A 19,621-nucleotide genomic window follows, 5' to 3' on the forward strand; every position below is an offset into this window, starting at 1 on the left:
GGTGGAACAGGAGAAACGCAGTATGGATATGCAGCTTACAAATCTGCTGCAACTGCTTGATGCTATCATGACAGTATAGAGCAAAATCTCTTGAGTAATATTTCCAGCAGCTTATTGAATCTATGCCATTAAGGATCAGGGCAGTCCTTTAGGCAAAAAGGGGGTCCAACCTGGTAGTAGTAGGGTGTACCTAATAAAGTGGCCGTTGAGTGTATTTCACTTGTGTACCAATTCTAAAATCTTACTACAGAGGTATAAATGTTTTGTAAATTTAGGGTAAATAAAGTGTCAACCGTCGTGTTGACTTATGGGTCAAAAATAAACAATTTCAACAGCAAAACAACAAACCTCAAACCCTAAATGATGTTTTTGTTCATAATTTCTTAAGCCTGTACACATCTAGGGTACGATGATTGTCAATTTGACTTGCCAGCTATAAAAACATTTTCACACCACAAAAACTACAGCCAAACTCTAACATGTGGAAGATTTGTGCATACAGTATATTTGTTATAAATTGAATTGTACACAGATACACTTGTGTATATATAAAAGTATTAATTTATTTAGGTAAAATTGAGAATCAGTGCATTATATACAGTAGACAATAAATAAACGCTATATACACCTGCAAATTAGGCATAATTAACCACAAAAATGACCGGAGGATGGACAGAGAAACACAAAACCAGTGGTCCTCCATTCATAGTGTTGCCAAAAGACAAGCTCCGTTATACAAATGGAAAGAAAAAGTCAAATGGTAGTTTAGCATCGATTGTAGGAGGAACTTTGAATCCTGGGGTTGCAGAGGCAGACACATCAACGAAACTCACTGAGCTTGTGACAGACAGAAGACCACCAGCACTTGTAATGAAGGCCTAAACAAAGAAAAATTCTGTTTATGAAAGACCTACAAATTAGAATATCAAGCTATGTATTTGAGGTAGAGAAGAAAAATAAGCCTTCCTTAAAGATACATAGGTTAAAACATTTCATGGGCATCTAATATATTGTTAAAACATTTTAATCGTAATAACTTGTTTACTAAATAAAATATATTCACTCATTTTTTTCTTCGGCTTAGTCCCTTTATTAATCTGGGGTCGCAACAGCGAAATGAACCACCAACTTATACAGCATATGTTTTACGCAGCGGATGCCCTTTCAGCTGCAACCCATCATTGGGAAACATCCATACACACTCATATGCTGCGTCCCAAATGGCACACTATACACTATGCACTATGTACTTATGCACTTACACACTCAACAGCACAGTAAATGTATGTAGTGTCGTCCCGAATGGAACACTAATGTTCTTTTACTAAGTGGAAATTCAAACCGTTTCCCTGATGACGTTTAATGGTTGCCAAATTAGTGAAATAAATGACCAAACTATCAAATAATACCTGCCATGAGTATAACCGCATTCACCATCGGGAGGCGCTATAATCACTCTCGTAGGACAATTTTGCTTTCACCATCCAAAATAAATAAAGTTATCCAACATGTGCGCCCGATAGCTCCGCCCCTTTTTGCTTCGTGAGCAAAGCTGCGGTGGTTGAGTGCGTGAAGTGTCCATCATTACACACTTCATTATACCGGCTGAATGAGTGCATCATCCGGGTAATTCAAGTACACTTACTATTTTTAGAGTTTTCAGTGTGAATGCGCTACTTACACTATTTATATACAAAATGGCATAGAATAGTGCATAAGTATACGATTTGGGGTGCACCGATACACTACAGACAATTTAGCTTATTCAATTCATCTATAGCGCATGTGTTTGGACTGTGGGGGAAACCGGAGCACCTGGAGGAAACCCACGTGAACACAGGGAGAACATGCAAACTCAACAGTGAAATGCCAACTGACCCAGCCGAAGTTCGAACCAGCGACCTTTCTGCTGGGAGGCGATTGTGCTACCCACTGTGACGCCCAAATAAATTATATAATGGCTGAAATTTATTAAAATGTTCCAATGTGTTAAACTCACCAAACTACTGGTGTTTGTAATGATTGTTTCCATGATGCTCACGATCTGAGCTTGGGGGTTCAGCAGGGCTCCATACTTGGTCCATTTTACTTCGAGATGATAAGACAGTGGTATGCTGCAAGCTTGAGCCCCCTTGGTAAACCAGAAAAATGTTGAAGCAAGAGAATAAACACTGGTTTACAAATCAGAATTGCATCATCAGTGACTGACGGCTGAGGTTTCATGTCAACATTTCCCCTCGCATAAACACTTCTCTTTCAAGAAACACCGCACGACTGCAGCATCGGTTTTCCTCTAAACACATTAAAATAACACTAAGTAGGCTGTTTACCGATGATATGGTTTGGTTTTGGATTGGCACCCAGTCCAAAGGATTTTGAGGCAAGGAATTCCCAAAGGAAGCCACATGATCGGGGAAACTCTGACCTTTTACTGCCCATAAAATGACTTCTGATACTAGAGAACAATTAACTCCATCGGAAAGCCTAAAGGAGGAAAGACAAACAATATCAAAATTGTTGGACAAAGCTTGTCTAGTTCACAAAAACATAAAATATTATTACAGTTGCTTCTTACTTCAAGGTGCAGCCTGATACTGTGTCAATCCCAAACAAGACAGGCGAGCGTCTGGACGAGCCACGCAGGCAATCCTGATCCACAGATGTTTGGAGGGTAGTGAGGGATCCTTTTGGGTCTACAAACTGAACTATCCCAGTAAAACAGAAGTCAAGGACTGTGCCACAAAGCTGGATTGGCAGGTGCATGGCAGCATTTGCATGGATTTGCTAAAAACTGTTATGATATTGAAAACATTTGCACACCTTTTTTAAATATGAAAACTATGCAGGCCCGTAGCCAGCCTGGTGGAAAGGGTGGTTCAGTTTTCTTAAAAAGTGGACCTTTTTTGCAGTTATTCTCCTCATGTTCTATTTAATTATGGGATTTAAATACTGCATTTTAGTGACATTTCAAGCACTATATTTAGCTGGATTAATTTGTCAGATGGTCATTACAACCAAACTTTTTAATGTACCAATATTTGCTAAAGATTTTACAATAAAGAAATATTAAATCGATTGCTTACTAATTTTTTAAATACAAATTTATCACTTTATATCTCATTAGAAAAAAAATAGGGATCTGTTAAAGTTTTAAATTAAAAACTAGTCTATTGTCATTTATTAGGCAAATAACAAACTAGCCAGCACATTCAACTGTCCTCAGTCAGAATTTGGGATGCCGAATTTGGGAAGTCACACCGAAGCAACAGCTGACACAGGATTCCACTTGGTCTTAAAGCCTTAATTGATAGGTTATTTTCATATGTATTTTATTCATTCATTCATTTTCCTTTCGGCCTAGTCCCTTTATTAATCCGGGGTCGCCACAGCGGAAAGAACCGCCAACTTATCCAGCACGTGTTTTACACAGCGATTGCCCTTCCAGCTGCAACCCATCTCTGGGAAACATCCATACACACTCATTCACACTCATTCACTACGGACAATTTAGCCTACCCAATTCACCTATAGCACATGTCTTAGGACTGTGGGGGAAACCGGAGCACCCGGAGGAAACCCACGCGAACGCAGGGAGAACATGCAAACTCCACACAGAAACGCCAACTGACCCAGCCGAGGCTCGAACCAGCACTACCTACTGAGCCACTGCGTCACTCATATGTATTTTTTTTTTCCAATTTATTATGGCATAGCAGTCAAAACAGCACAAATGAGCTCATGTATGGGACAAATTCTGGACCTTTGTCGGTGAGGAGTGGGTCTTTCAAAGCACCCGAACCACCCCTGTCTACGGTCCTGCTTTGTCCTGATTTCTTTCATAGAGCGAACAATCAGGGAATTGTGTTTTTATCCTTAACACTATGTCTTATAAATTATAAGAAGGACATCATTTTTATATTGTGAATTACTGACATTAACTATTAACATGTTGCCATATACTCAACATATGGGGTATTTTCAAAACTTGGAAATAGATTACTTATATTCTGTGCTGATGAAAAATGGTTGGCATAATCGTTTCGTTACAAAAGAGCCATCTGTCCACAGTTTCTAATAAAGGATATTTTGCCGTTCTTGTTCCGGCCACAAGAGGACGCCCCAATACATAGCCAGGATTGCCACTGTATTTCAACCCTGTTGTCTGAGAATTCACCTGTAAAAGCATGGACATACAACTATTATCTCTTTTTATAAGGCTTTAAAATACATTAAAATAAAAATCTAAACAACAAACAACAAACAAAAAAAAGTAAAATACATTCTGAATAAATATTTCAAGAGAATAAGGAACCACAAAACTATAAAAATAACAAAAATATACACAAATAAAATGAAGCAAAATAAAATATTTAGAGTAGTACATTTAAAAAATAGACACAAAACTATTTATATTATTTCATGAAAATACACTGGAAAAAGCGATTAGTTACTTTAAAGAATGATTAAACCTGTTGCCTTAAAAGCTGAATGTTCCAATGACCCAGTCTGTTGTGATTGGTCAATTGCGTTTACCACAAGATGGAGAGAAACGCTGAGCACACTTAAGAAGTACTCAGAGTACAGAGTATATGTGTGAGCTCAATGCACGAATGCATTAAAGCAACGGGGTTAAACACCAGCATATTACTCTATTCCTAACCCTAACCCCAAGTAATAACAATGACACACGTTCAGTATTATTCCACACCGCAGCAAAAGTTGAAGTATTTTGAAAATTGACCGCGCTGCGAGTGTGAGGAACAGCTGATGGTGGAAATAGCAACAAACAACAGGATATCGCGAGCACAAAATGCATTTAAAGCGGTAAAAGAAGAAGCACGCGTCACGTTTTCAACATGGTTTTGAACGCGATATGTGCATAGCCCATACAGATTTAACCTAAGAGATACAGTACAAGCACTGATCTCTAACAGATTTGTGATTACAAGCCATGTGGAGCGATTACAACTTGCGACACACAATTAAATACATATTTTGCAAACTACAGAAAACGAGGCAACAATTGTAATTGCACTTACATGTTATGTAGGAAGAAGAAACTGGTCCATACAAACTGTGTAACAGTCCCATACATTAGTACTCTTTGCTGATCCTTCCTTTAGTAACAAATGGCTGGTGAATCCCACGCTGCAGCGTAGGTTACTGTATCAATTATCAGAAAATGACAGGAACAAACACAACACACAGTTGGCTATACTGCAGTGTTGTTGTGAAAATGAAGTTTACTCTTTATTCCCCAGAGCCGCATACCTGTCCATCTCTCAGTGATAGTAATCTTCGCGTCATGATTAATACCATGATCCCTCAAACTCCACTAGTGTCTGAAGGGAAAGGCACGTTCACGTTTTACAGAATTCAGCAGTTCATATTTGGTATTGTTTCGTGTCGATATAAACAGACAAAGTAATCGCATGAACGGCGAATCATTTAACCGTCGACTCTTTTATCTTTTAACCGATATTTTTAAACAAAGTGCATTTTCAGATTTAACCTTCAGCTGCAGGTTTCCACTCACCTAGAGCTGTGTTGCACATTGAATGGAAGGTCATGTTCAAAAACCCATAATAGGGGCTCTTTAACTTTTAATAACACACACACACACATATACATATATACAGTTGAAGTCAGAATTATTAACCCCCTTTTGAATTTGTTTTTCTTTTTTAAATATTTCCCAAATTATGTTTAACAGAGCAAGGAAATTTTCACAGTATGTCTGATAATATTTTTTCTTCTGAAGAAAGTCTTATTTGTGTTATTTCAGCTAGAATAAAAGCAGTTATTAATTTTTTAAACATCATTTTAAGGTCAAAATTATTAGCCCCTTTAAGCTATATATTTTTTTCAATAGTCTACAGAACAAACCATCATCATACAGTAACTTGCCTAATTACCCTATCCTGCCTAGTTAACCTAATTAACCTAGTTAAGTCTTTAAATGTCACTCTACGCTGTATAGGAATGTCTTAAAAAATATCTAGTCAAATATTATTTACTGTCATCATGGCAAAGATAAAATAAATCAGTTATTAGAGATGAGTTATTAAAACTATTATGTTTAGAAAAGTGTTGAAGAAATCTTCTCTCCATTAAATAGAAATTGGGGAAAAAAACAAACAGGGTGGCTAATAATTCTGACTTCAACTGTACATAAACAAAAACAATTCTATATGTTGAATAATTAATACAAATTTAGAAAAATTAGGTAGAATTAAATACCTGTAAAAACATAATCTGGAACTCTTGCTGAATGGGCACCATGACATTTTTAACAGCTCCCAGCAAAAATGCTGCCATCACATTTAGGATTTCCCCTGCTTTATTGTACACAAACGTGTATTTAACCTGAGAAAATAGTTAGATTTTAGAATAGAACAACTTTTCATTCCTAGTACTTTGGTCATATTTCTGAATCACTAGTAATAGTTGCATCATGTGCACACCTGCTGTACAACATTATTGCAGACGTCACCAGACTGCAGGAGCACGGGGAAATAGCTGCCACTGTCAGCCGGGTCCACTGGCATCTGTGTGCCCTCCAAAGACTGAAGGGTAATGGCTGCAACTTCCACAGCAATGACCTCAGGTTATAGACAGAAAGTAGATCTAATTAAAGCACTCGTCGATTAAGATTTCACTCTTTTAACTTTAGTTCTTGTGTAATGTTGCTGTTTGAGCATAAACAACATTTGCAAATTTACGATGCTCAAAGTTTAATACAAACTGAGATGATTTAGTTAGTCTGCTCCCTCAGAAATGCATGGATCTGATTGGTCAGCTGGTTTGTAGGAATTACAACTAGGTTATTCCTGAGTTTGTAATATGGGGCTCCCTGAAATTTACATAATCTCCAACTCCAGATGTGATGTTTTGAGTGTACTAGGTGATAAGTGAATCAGAACACACTGGGCCAGCTGATCAATCATTATACATTTCTGAGGGATGAAAGCAGAGGTGTAGACTAAAAGGTAATGTATGTAAAATATGGGGAAAAAAAGGCTAAATATGAAAAAAGTATAAAAGAAAAATATTTTAAAATTAAATATGAACATGTTACAGTGCATATTCATAATCAAGCATTCAAAAATAACTGATTCATCGTCCCTTTAAAGCCAGAATTAGAAAATTCTATATTATAAGAATAAAAAGATCATACAGTTGAAGTCAGAATTATTAGCCCCCAGAATTATCAGAACTTCCTGTTTATTTTGTCCCCAATTTCTGTTTAATGGAGAAAAGATTTCTTCAACACATTTCTAAATATAATAGTTTTAATAACTCATTTCTAATAACCGATTTATGATTTATGATGACAGTAAATAATATTTGACTAGATATTTAAAGGCTTAACTGGGTTAATTAGGTTAACTAGGCAGGTTAGGGTAATTAGACAAGTTTTTGTATAACGATAGTTTGTTCTGTAGATTGTCGGAAAAAAATTAGCTTAAAGGGGCTAATAATTTTGACCTTAAAATGGTTCATAAAAAATTAAAAACTGCTTTTATTCTAGCCGAAATAAAACAAATAAGACTTTCTCCAGAAGAAAAAATATTATCAGACATACTGTGAACATTTCCTTGCTCTGTTAAACATCATTTAGGAAATATTTAAAAAAAGAAAAAAAATTCAAAGGTGGGCTAATAATTCTGACTTCAACTGTATATAAAAATTGATTGACAAAAAAAAGCTTACTTTAGCTTCCTGGATCTTTCCCTAGAGAGAAAAGCAACATTCTTTTAAGTTATTAAACAACAAATTGACAAAAAAAAAGAATCAAAATGTTCAATAAAGCCTGTAAAATTTAGTTTTGAAAATGAAAATGTGAACTTACAGAACGAATGCTGAAATTAAGGTAATTTCCCAAGCCCAGAGTTCCTAGAGTTGTACAATCACGTGCCAAATCAAAGCTCCTCATACATCTGCTTGTCTGCTCCTTCAGAAAACCTGTACAATAAAAGAATACTGTTTTTAGCAACACATATTTTCTAGTCTTGTGCATATGGATCAAACTCAACAGGAAAGACTCACAAAACACATATGAACAAACCTCTAACCTAAATTTTACTGTTGCTATGAAATATATATATTGACATTAATTTGGATGCATTTGAAAACTTCTTTTTGGCCTTCAGTCCACGCTGAGAGTTGTTTGGATCCAATATAGTTGACATAGCAAATAGCATTGTCTTTAGTTGGAAACTTCTTTAAAAAAATTATTGTTTGTAACTGAAAGCAAAGTGAATTGATTAAGTTGCCAAATACTTACAGACTCCCTGAGGAACTTTATAAAATAAAACTATTTTCTAATTTGAAGGCAGACAGAACATAATGCAAATACTGTATTTTTTCACAACCAGGTTCAGTACAGTGTCTTGACTTCACAGATCACTAGATCACTTGGTGATCTATGTAGACACGTATTTGCCTCTCTTGTTATTTACTTAATATGTAAAATGATGGGCGGAGCTAAACATACAATGATCGATGTAGAATCAGGAGTTTTTTTGGTTTTCAGTGGAGATGAAGTGTAGCTACATTGTTATGTAAATAAGTGGGATATTCCACAACCGGTCATTTTAGCAGTCTTCAATTTAAGCCACTTTTGTCACGGATTGGTCAGGCTCTCACGATCCCCACTCACGAAGATCACCATCACCTGACTTCTAATGAGCACACAGCTGCATCACATTCACGAGCACCAGATAAAAGCACAGCACTCCAGTCGCTCATTGTCCGGGCTCGTCTCGACGAAAGCGGACAACTGAGCGACCACTCAGCGTAGTCATCCTCAGCTAAAACAAACGCTTTACTTACCTGTTCTCTTTGTATTCCTCCTAGTCTTCCTGGTCCACCCGAATCGTCCTGTCTTCCAGTCCTTCCAAGTCTGTGTCATCCTCTGTCAGCTGTATCTGGTGTGTGCTGTCCATCCTCGTGTATTCCTGTTACCCAGTCACGGAGGAAAAGACCCCAACATCATTCCTGATCCTCCTGGCTATCCTTCATGTGCTCCTTGTTGTCATTTAATAAACACCCTAACGTTTCCTTACCTCTGTCTCCTGTCCGCTTCATAACAGAAGCCCGGACCTTTAACGACGACAACATGAGCACCCCCGATCACTTTCAAGAGCTGGTGGACCAGTTGAAGCGGATTCTACAGCCACCAGCTCCACTTTCCAACGCACCACCAGCACCGAGCACTTCCGCCTCCACAGTTTCTTCTTCGGCCCTTCCTTCCAGTCCCATGGCCCGACCAGCGCCCTACTCAGGCGGAGCGGGGGAGTGCAATGGTTTTCTGTTACAATGTTCCCTCATATTCGAAATGCAACCTTCTCTATATCCCACAGATAAGTCAAAGATCGCCTACATCGTATCACTACTCTCTGGGCCTGCACTTAAATGGGCTGAGACGATCTGGAACCAAGCCGGGCCGGTCATGAATTCCATCACTACCTTCACGGAGTATTTCAAAGAGGTGTTTGGACGTTCTGATGGGGAAGTAGCCGCTGGAGAGCAGCTGTATCATCTAAAGCAAGGTACTCTATCTACACAGGAATATGCTCTCCGGTTTCGCACTCTAGCAGCTGCAAGTGGATGGAATGAGAGATCGTTGTTGACCACGTACCGGCTCGGCTTGGAACCCACTCTCCGAATCCAGCTGGCCACATTAGATGATACTATGGGTCTGGAGCGATTCATCCAACATTCTCTCCGATGTTCCGATCGTCTCCGTTCCTATCAACAGGACACCATCACCCCCTCGTCTGCACTCCTCCAATCGCCTGAGTCAACAGCCTCTCCAGAACCAGAACCCATGATAATAGAGTCTGGAAGACTGACATCAGCGGAACGACAGAGGAGGCTGACCCGGGGTCTGTGTCTATACTGCGGTGTCAGTGGACACACCCGTATGGAGTGTCCCCTTCGTCCCATTCGGACTTCAGTGAGTGTATTCAGTACGAATATTGAACAATGTAAACCACTTACTACCACCGTACAAATAACTACTGCCTCTATTTCTCTCCTTGTCACAGCCCTCATCGACTCCGGGTCAGCAGGGAACTTCATCTCCCAATCCCTCTGTCGTCAACTCCACCTACGTACTGAGGCGTCCTCGCATATATACCAGATACAACCGATAACCCAGTGCACTCGATCTTCGACCCGTATCCATCGACAATGCGAAGACATCCTTCTTCAAGTGGGGTTGTTACATCAAGAGAGGATTCAATTTCTGGTTCTGGAGGGTGCAAATATGGACATCATTCTAGGGCGCCCGTGGCTGGTGAAGCACGATCCCATCATCTCTTGGGGCACAGGAGAGATAAAGAAATGGGGATCTGGATGTACACCTACCTGTTTTCCAAATCTCCCTCTTCAAGGTCGGAACCCCCATTTCTTTGTTTACAACATCGGTCGAGAGTCCTCCTGAGAAGCAGTCTATCCACATTCCTAAGGAGTACAGCTCCTTTCATGATGTCTTCTGCCCCAAGAGAGCTTCCCAGCTACCGCCGCATCGGCCATGGGACTGCGCGATCGACCTAGTTCCAGATGCCCAGTTGCCAAGAGGTAGGATCTACCCGCTCTCGCTTCCAGAGAATCAGGCAATGGAAGATTACATAAGGGAGGCTCTGAGTCAGGGGTACATACGTCACTCAAAATCACCAGCCGCCTCAAGCTTCTTCTTTGTGGCCAAGAAGGACGGAGGGCTGCGTCCATGCATCGACTACAGGGTCCTAAATAACGGTACAGTAAAATACCGATATCCCCTTCCTCTGGTACCAGCCGCTTTGGAACAGTTCCGAGAAGCTAAAGTCTTCACTAAATTGGACCTCCGCAGCGCGTATAATCTGATAAGAATACGTGAGGGGGACCAATGGAAGACAGCATTCGTGACCCCTACTGGCCACTATGAATATGAGGTCATGCCTTACGGTCTGGTCAACGCCCCCCTCCGTATTCCAAAACTTCATTCATGAAGTCCTCCGGGAGTTTCTTCACCACTTTGTAATAGTGTACATAGATGACATCCTCATTTACTCCCGGAGTGAGGCCGAACATCGCCAACACGTTGCGGAGGTCCTACACACATTGAGAGAACATCACCTCTACCTCAAAGCGGAGAAATGCTCATTCCACCAGAAGTCGATTCATTTCTTGGGATACATCATTGACCAAACCGGTATACGTATGGATGGGAAGAAAATTGAGGCTGTTCTATCCTGGTCAGAACCCACTTCCATTAAGGAGCTCCAGAGGTTTCTTGGGTTTGCTAACTTTTATAGACGGTTTATCAAGGACTACAGCAGGATTACATCACCTCTCACTAATCTCCTCAAGGGTAAACCCAAAGGACTGGAGTGGACCAAAGAAGCAGCCGCAGCCTTCCGCCTTCTTAAGAAGGAGTTCACAAGGGCCCCACTCCTGACTCATCCTGACCCAAATCTTCCTTTCGTGGTGGAAGTGGACGCATCCACCACCGGCGTCGGGGCAGTATTATCCCAACATCATGATACACCGCCCCGACTGCATCCCTGTGCCTATTTCTCTCGGAAGTTGAGCCCGGCGGAGCAGAATTACAGCATAGGAGACAGGGAGCTTCTAGCAATCAAGCTAGCCTTGGAGGAGTGGCGTCACTGGTTGGAGGGAGCCAAACATCCGTTCCAGGTGATCACAGATCACAAAAACCTCCAATATATCAAAGAGGCCAAGAGACTATGTCCACGTCAAGCCAGATGGTCACTTTTCTTCTCACGTTTTGATTTCTCCATTTCCTATCGTCCAGGACCCAAGAATCTAAGAGCAGACGCTCTCTCTCGTTTACACGAGCATCACGATCATGAAGAACTCCCAACGAAGATTCTTCCCGAACACATCTCCATTTGTCCGATCACCTGGAACGCTCCTCCAGTCGTTGCCACTCCGGAAGCCCCTGCTCCGCCGGGATGCCCTCCTCATCGGCAGTTCATACCACCTGAACACCGGGTAGATCTGATCCACTCCTTACATACCTCGCTAGGCACTGGACATCCAGGGATCAACAATACTCTCTCGCTAGTATCCCAACGATTCTGGTGGCCAAACATGGCAAGGGATGTGAGGCAATATGTTCAGGGCTGTAAGGACTGTGCCCAATCCAAGAGCCCACGTCATCTACCCGCTGGAAAGCTCCATCCCTTGCCGATTCCGAACCGTCCCTGGTCACACCTAGGAGTGGACTTTATCACTGACCTCCCCTCGTCAGAAGGTAATACCTGTATTCTAGTCATCGTAGATAGATTCTCAAAGTTTGTCAAACTAATCCCTCTGAAAGGTCTTCCCACAGCCTTTGAAACAGCCGACAATATCTTTAATCAAGTCTTCAGGTCATTTGGTATTCCAGAAGATATTGTGTCGGACAGAGGTCCACAGTTCATCTCACGTCTATGGAAAGCCTTCTTCAAGCTCCTAGGTGTGGCCGTCAGCCTCTCTTCTGGATATCATCCCCAAACCAACGGGCAGACAGAGAGGAAGATTCAGGAGGTGGGACGGTTCCTGAGGACCTTCTGCAGTGGTCACCAGAGCTCCTGGAGCCAGTATTTGGGCTGGGCAGAATATGCCCAAAATTCACTGCGGCAACCCTCCACCGGACTCACGCCATTCCAGTGCGTCCTGGGCTTCCAACCACCGCTCTTTCCCTGGGATGGCGAACCATCTGATGTCCCCGCAGTGGATCACTGGTTCCGGGAGAGCGAGAGAGTCTGGGACGAGGCTCATCAACATCTGCAGAGGGCAGTCCGTCGAAGCAAGGTAACCGCCGATAGAAGAAGGTCTGAAGAACCCAGATACACACCCGGACAAAAGGTGTGGCTATCCACCCGGGACATACGCATGCGACTGCCCTCTCGCAAGTTAAGCCCCCGATTTGTTGGTCCCTTCACCATCGTGGAACAGGTTAACCCCGTCACCTACAAACTACAATTACCCTCTCACTACCGTATTCACCCTACATTCCACGTATCACTCCTGAAACCCTATCACGATCCTGTTCTTCCCTCCACAGAGCCTGACCACGAAGAGGAACCCCCTCCTCCACTGCTCCTAGAAGAAGGAGCCGTCTACGCAGTGAAGGAGATCTTGCGTTCCCGACGTCGTGGTGGCCAGTTGGAGTACCTGGTGGACTGGGAAGGGTACGGCCCCGAAGAAAGGACATGGGTTCCCAGAGCTGATATTCTCGATCCTAGTCTCATGGTGGAGTTTCATGAGAGCCACCCTGAGTTCCCAGCGCCTAGAGGCAGAGGGAGACCACCACGGCGTCGGAGGTGTCGGCCCTCAGGAGCGGGCCCTGGGGAGGGGGGTACTGTCACGGATTGGTCAGGCTCTCACGATCCCCACTCACGAAGATCACCATCACCTGACTTCTAATGAGCACACAGCTGCATCACATTCACGAGCACCAGATAAAAGCACAGCACTCCAGTCGCTCATTGTCCGGGCTCGTCTCGACGAAAGCGGACAACTGAGCGACCACTCAGCGTAGTCATCCTCAGCTAAAACAAACGCTTTACTTACCTGTTCTCTTTGTATTCCTCCTAGTCTTCCTGGTCCACCCGAATCGTCCTGTCTTCCAGTCCTTCCAAGTCTGTGTCATCCTCTGTCAGCTGTATCTGGTGTGTGCTGTCCATCCTCGTGTATTCCTGTTACCCAGTCACGGAGGAAAAGACCCCAACATCATTCCTGATCCTCCTGGCTATCCTTCATGTGCTCCTTGTTGTCATTTAATAAACACCCTAACGTTTCCTTACCTCTGTCTCCTGTCCGCTTCATAACAACTTTATGACTGACTCGAAGATTTCTGAAAATCTACAGGATGTTTTTATAGCACAGTGACTTCCTAAATGTCAAAGATCAAGGGAATTTTGGTTTTTCGGTTCATGTAGAAATCCTTTAAGCAATTATTTCTGGATAGACGTGAAACAAAATAAAATAGAAAATGAAAACACCATTTTGCAACAAATGCATCCTGATTATGTATGCGAAACCTAAAATGTGTGTATTATGTATATATTTGTATATATTAAGTTATATATTTGTGAGAATAGCCAAAAAGACATTGTATGCATCAAAATGATCTATTTTTCAATATTAGAAAGTTCAGTAAAAATAATTTCCTACCGTAAAACGTACCAAAGAATCTAATCAATTTTAAAGGTGATTTTCTCAGTATTTAGATTTATTTGATCCCTCAGATTCAAGATTTTTGCTCCCACTATATCAAGTGGCCTTAACTATTATGAACTTGCGTCAAAAATTAAAAACAATGAACTTACTGTGTTCATAATGCACTGCAGGTTTAAGTGTGAGTAAAGTGTAAGGGATGGTCATCAGTGTAAGATGTAATTACAGAAATTACTGTAATTACATGCATGCACTTAATCAATCATAATTACAATGTACAAACATGTATTTACACAATAAGTACATTGCAACAAATGAATAATTTCAGTGTAAGTACATATTAGTTAAGGCCACCTAATATAAAGTGGGACCACATTTCCAAGTAGTTATTTTGGCCAAATATTGTGCTGTCCTAACAACCTATACATTAATAGAAAGCTTATTTATTCAGCTTTAAGATTTTAATATTTAAAAACCCTTGAGACTCGTTCTGTGGTCCAAGGTCAGAAATGAGTAAAACAATGAGTAAAAAACATTTTGCATTAACCATAGGGATGGGCAGATAAACTATATTATATCAAATCCAGATAAAATTTATGTCATTAACAATGATAAGCTCTGGACATTTTACTCCATATTGATCTAAGAGCCAATCACACAGGAAATCTAAAAGAGTGTTGATATTAGAGATGTACCCAATTTTCGGCCACCAAAGATTTATCGGCCAAAAATATGTTATGCCACTTAATCCTCAAGTTTTTGAGGGTTCAGTCATTGTTGGGATACTCTTTTAAATGTGGAAGTATTAACAACTTATATCGAAATATATATCAATAGTCAATATGGAAAGTAATTATCAAGATTGCATTTTTGCCATATCGCCCAGCCCTAATTTACCACTTAACATTTTATTCAGTAAAGCATTGATGTTCTTGTCCTACCTGCAGGGTTTGAGTCTAAGCAGTGAGCGGTGCCTGCAGAGGCAGGAAAGGTGAAAAACTCCAACTGCCCTTCCTTATTCACTGTCTGAATGACGTCTCCATACTGAGGGAAGAACAGAGAGAATTTAACATTGTTAACGAAGAAGGATCAACTATAACTTTTCAGGAGAACATTAATACTAACTGTGATGCTAAAAAATAAAAATAGCTGTAATTAAACTCTGAAATTCTTACACTTTCCATTTCTGTACAAAAGCAACCATTCTGGCATTGTAGGAATCAATATGTTGCTTAATAAAAGTCAAAACATTGACAGAAGGAGTGAATTATTAAATGAGAATGTGGATTGATTATAATCCTGTTAAAAATAGCTCAGTGTTGTTTCTTATAGGAAACCTGATGTTAAAGTTAGCCTCGGAAAAAAACAATGGGACAGCTGTGCCCACCGATGTAAATTTCTGCACATATGAGGCCGAGTTTACCCACAATCTTATGTAAAAAAGTTGTGTATTACACAACCTGTTGTTTAGCCAGATTGAACTAGGAATAAGCTGTTTTTAAACTAATAAGCAGTAAGTTATTTTCTTCTATTTCTGTGCAGAATTTTGTAAAAAAAAAAAATAGCTGTGGATTTATGTGGAATAAGAGTGCAGTAACTACAAACTTAACACATTTTATAAACTTTTATTTAAGGTTTGCAATGCCAATCCAATAAGAACAACTTGTTTGACTGAACAAAGTAAGTCTCTCATATAACAGATCTACTAAAAGACAGAAAATATTACTTTACAAACTGGACTGTGCATTTAAATATATTGTACAAACATTTGAATATTATTTAATAATGTTACTGAAATTACTATAAAACCTGAACAAACATTCAGTTAAAGTCAGAATTATTAGCCCTCCTGTACATTTTTTGCCCAATTTCTGTTTAACAAAGAGATTTTTTCAACACATTTCTAAACATGATAGTTTTAATATCTCATTTCTAATAACTGATTTATTTTATCTTTGCCATGATGATATAATATTACACAGTATTAATTACAATAACATTTCACATTGCAAAATATTAGATATTTTTGTAGATACTAGTATTCAGCTTAAAGTGACATTTAAAGGCTTAACTATGTTAATTAGGCAAGTTAGAGTAATTACGCATTGTATAATGATGGTTTGTTCTGTAGATATTTGAAAAATAATATTGCTTCAGTGGGCTAATAATATTGACCTTAAAATGGCTTTAAAAAGTGTAAAAACTTTTATTTTAGCCAAAATAAAAAAATAAGACTTTCTCAAGAAGAAGGAATATTATCGGAAATACTGTGAAAAATTCCTTGCTCTGTTAAATATAATTTGGGAAATATTTGAAAAGATACAGAAGAAAATGGAAAAAAGAAAAAAAAAATTGAGGGCTAATAATTTTGATTTAACTGTGTATCACATATACAAAAGTAAATAAATAAACTCAAAACTGGGTTTAAAATATTGCAGTGTGAGCTTAATACAGTTTTTTTCCAACTGCTTAGACACAAAATCTTTTTGTCACACAATTTCTGAAACATTTCACTCAAAATGCAAAACTACACAGCAAATCTCCAAAACCATAAGCTATTCTCAGCCCTGAACAGTTCAAAATTTACACACAATGCTCTACCTAAAACACAAAAATCTAGCTTGCTTTCTTTTTCCAAACACAACCAATCAAAATGTTACACGTATTCACCAGATCACACACACACTCACTACTCAAATGTGGAAACACTAATTTCTTAACTGATCACTAACCAATCTCTGCTTTACTGTAGTATGGGCCTATAAATAGGTCAAAGGCTGTTCTGCTCTAAAAAATATATAGTTTGTTACCCATCTACAATTTGTAGTTTCTTTGTAGTATCTTTTTCTAAATCCTAAATTCCTCTAAAAAAGAATAGAGAAAGTCTTCTCTTTGAAGGAGATGTGAGGCAGTCTGCATTTGTGTGTAGAGTTTTGAAAAAAAGGTGACATTGTTTTAAAAAAGCGTGTAAGCAGTTGGAAAAAACTGTAATAAGAAAGAGTGGAGTTTTTTCTGGATGTTTTATGGCCTCACATGTCAAAAGATAAAAATAATTTCTTGATTTCTCATTTCATGGCATCTTCAGTCAATGTTGGAGACGAACATAGTCAAACTTTACCCCGTATCCTGGTGAACTTCTCACATCAGGTGCACTGCTCACATTCGAACGGCCAAAGAAGTATTTCGTAAAACGGCCAAAAACAGAGTCAACATTCTGGTCAGTGGGAACTTCTGGTGTGGCAAACAACAGGTCTTCATCTTTAAAAGGGATGGGGATGAAATGGAAAAATGATTTAGAACATTTGAAAGTGCACGGTAAACGATTTTCTTAAATTACACAGTATTTAACTGTAATATGAACCGTATATTACTGTAGGGCAGTTATGCAGTATGTTACTGTATTTAAAGTTTCACTGTGAAAATTACTGTACATTTTACAGTAAAGATATACAATACTGTAAATACACATAATGCAAGATAAATGCTGCTGTAAATGTAAATACAGTATTCTTGCTGATTTACAGTAAGTTACTGGCAAACTGCTACCAGTAAGTTACTCCAGCTTCTACAGGAAACTGTTAAAAGTGTGAAAACATGCACTGTACATTATTGTGAGCTCAATAATTAATTAAAAAATAGTTTTATACATGTCGAACGAGGGTAAAAAGATTCCCAAACAGTTAGCAGACTGAATACAGAATACATCAGGGCTGACCTCTAAACAGTGCCTCATTTGCGTATTTAAACTTGTACGTTATTACAAATAATTGTTACAATTCTTATGTAATTACTCAACTGTGGAAGTATGCCGTTATCTTTTAAGGTTTTTTTTACCCTATTGACATTCAGTGTTTTGACATCTCGGATCTCTTTCTCCCTATGGTTTCTCAGCACTCTTACCGTCGGTAACGGGGACCGGCGGGACACCGGACACGGGAAGAGGCACTGGCGCTGCGGTGGCTGGCGGGGAATCAGGGATCGGGCTCTCCGTGGACTTGATCAGATCCGGTAATCCGGTCACGTATTCGGGAGTCCTGTCAGTTGAAGCGGGTAAATCTGCTGCAGTAACGTTAGGACCGACTCCCAGCTCCGTGATGTTAAGGATTTCATCTCGATAATTTGACGTGTGGTTTGAGTCTCCGAGTGTTATATTAGTGTTTTCTGTTGTGTTCGTGCCTTCGGTGCAGAGCGAGGTTCGCAAATATATCAGAATAACAAGACAACAGTTCACCGCCATGCTTGGTTACAGCGTCAGCGGTATCCAGGAAGTGAAATGCATTGTGGGATGGTGCAGAAACAAAAGAACTCCTATCCAGGACGTTTTAGCCATATTTATTGTGGCTAATATGTTTGAAAATTTCGGTTGACAACAACAACAATAATAATGAATGAATGAGTGTGTACGGGTGTTTCCTATTACTGAGTTGCTGCTGGAAGGGCATCCTCTGCGTAAAACATATGCTGGATAAATTGGCGGTTCATTCCGCTGTGGCGACCCCTGATGAAATAAAGGGACTAAGCCTGGGGCTGGGTGATTAATCTAAAATTAACCGAAATCAACATTAAGAACCTTGATCTAATTTTTCAATTACTTTCCCTACTACACGTGGAGTCACGTGACCCTGTCTATTTTATACTTCTATACTATACCACTATACTTTTATACTGACCCTTTGCAGCCATGATGATTGGAAGCTGCTCCAGAGATGTCTTAAGATGGCATATTTTCCATTACATTAAAAATATTATTTACACTAAAATAATTGTTTAGAGAAGATACGAGAAATGCACTGTTTAAAAAATTATTAACAGGTTATTCAAGAGTATATTATTTAGAAGAGATACTGCTTATTTTCTACTTTTAATATGAAAAACATTGAAAATAATTTATTTAGTTTCCAAAAGTGCAAGCTATTTATTTCCGCTGTTTTATAAGAAAAGTTTGTTTCAGGCAATGTGTGTTTTAATTTTAGTTGTTCAACGTTGATGTTAAATAAATAATCATAGATAGTAGTTAGTGTGTGTTTCCTTCAATTACTTTAAAATCAACAATGCACCCTTCATTCAGAAATCTGTCATTTGTAATATGTGAGCATATTTACTGTACAAAACCTGTCAGTGAACTGAGGGCAAAAACCTAAAATAAATAAATAAAATAATCGTTCATTAATCGTAATCGAGTTTGAATGTTTAATTAATCGAGATTTACGCCAAATCGCCCAGCCCTAAACTAACCCAAAGGGAAATGAATGAATGAAAACAACCCTACTGAGACACAATATCAAAGTATTACAGTTAAAACGTTCAGCTGCTGTACAAGACAATTTCAAAGCAGGTTAGCAACATTCAGTTTCATCTTACTGAAGTGTCTCGGTCAAGAATAGATTCAAAGCGCATGCAATGGAAAAAATAAACAAATGCTACACCAGTTGCTCCTTCGCAAAAG

At 39.5% G+C, this 19,621-nt stretch overlaps 1 protein-coding gene across 1 annotated transcript; it reads right to left on the minus strand.

Annotated features, from left to right (window-relative positions):
• Positions 1 to 570: 570 nt before the first annotated feature.
• Positions 571 to 18,964, minus strand: tctn1 (tectonic family member 1). The gene is made up of 12 exons (XM_056467357.1): positions 18,076 to 18,964; positions 17,294 to 17,433; positions 15,117 to 15,219; positions 7,853 to 7,965; positions 7,714 to 7,734; positions 6,465 to 6,602; positions 6,241 to 6,366; positions 4,086 to 4,174; positions 2,576 to 2,713; positions 2,331 to 2,484; positions 2,000 to 2,131; positions 571 to 878 (listed from the first exon to the last, which is right to left on the minus strand). Exons 1-12 carry the CDS (start codon positions 18,410 to 18,412, stop codon positions 732 to 734), a joined length of 1,638 nt encoding a protein of 545 aa, XP_056323332.1. The 5' UTR covers positions 18,413 to 18,964; the 3' UTR covers positions 571 to 731.
• Positions 18,965 to 19,621: the final 657 nt, after the last annotated feature.

The sequence above is a fragment of the Danio aesculapii genome, chromosome 10 (assembly GCF_903798145.1).
Source record: "Danio aesculapii chromosome 10, fDanAes4.1, whole genome shotgun sequence".
Lineage (NCBI taxonomy): Eukaryota > Metazoa > Chordata > Actinopteri > Cypriniformes > Danionidae > Danio > Danio aesculapii.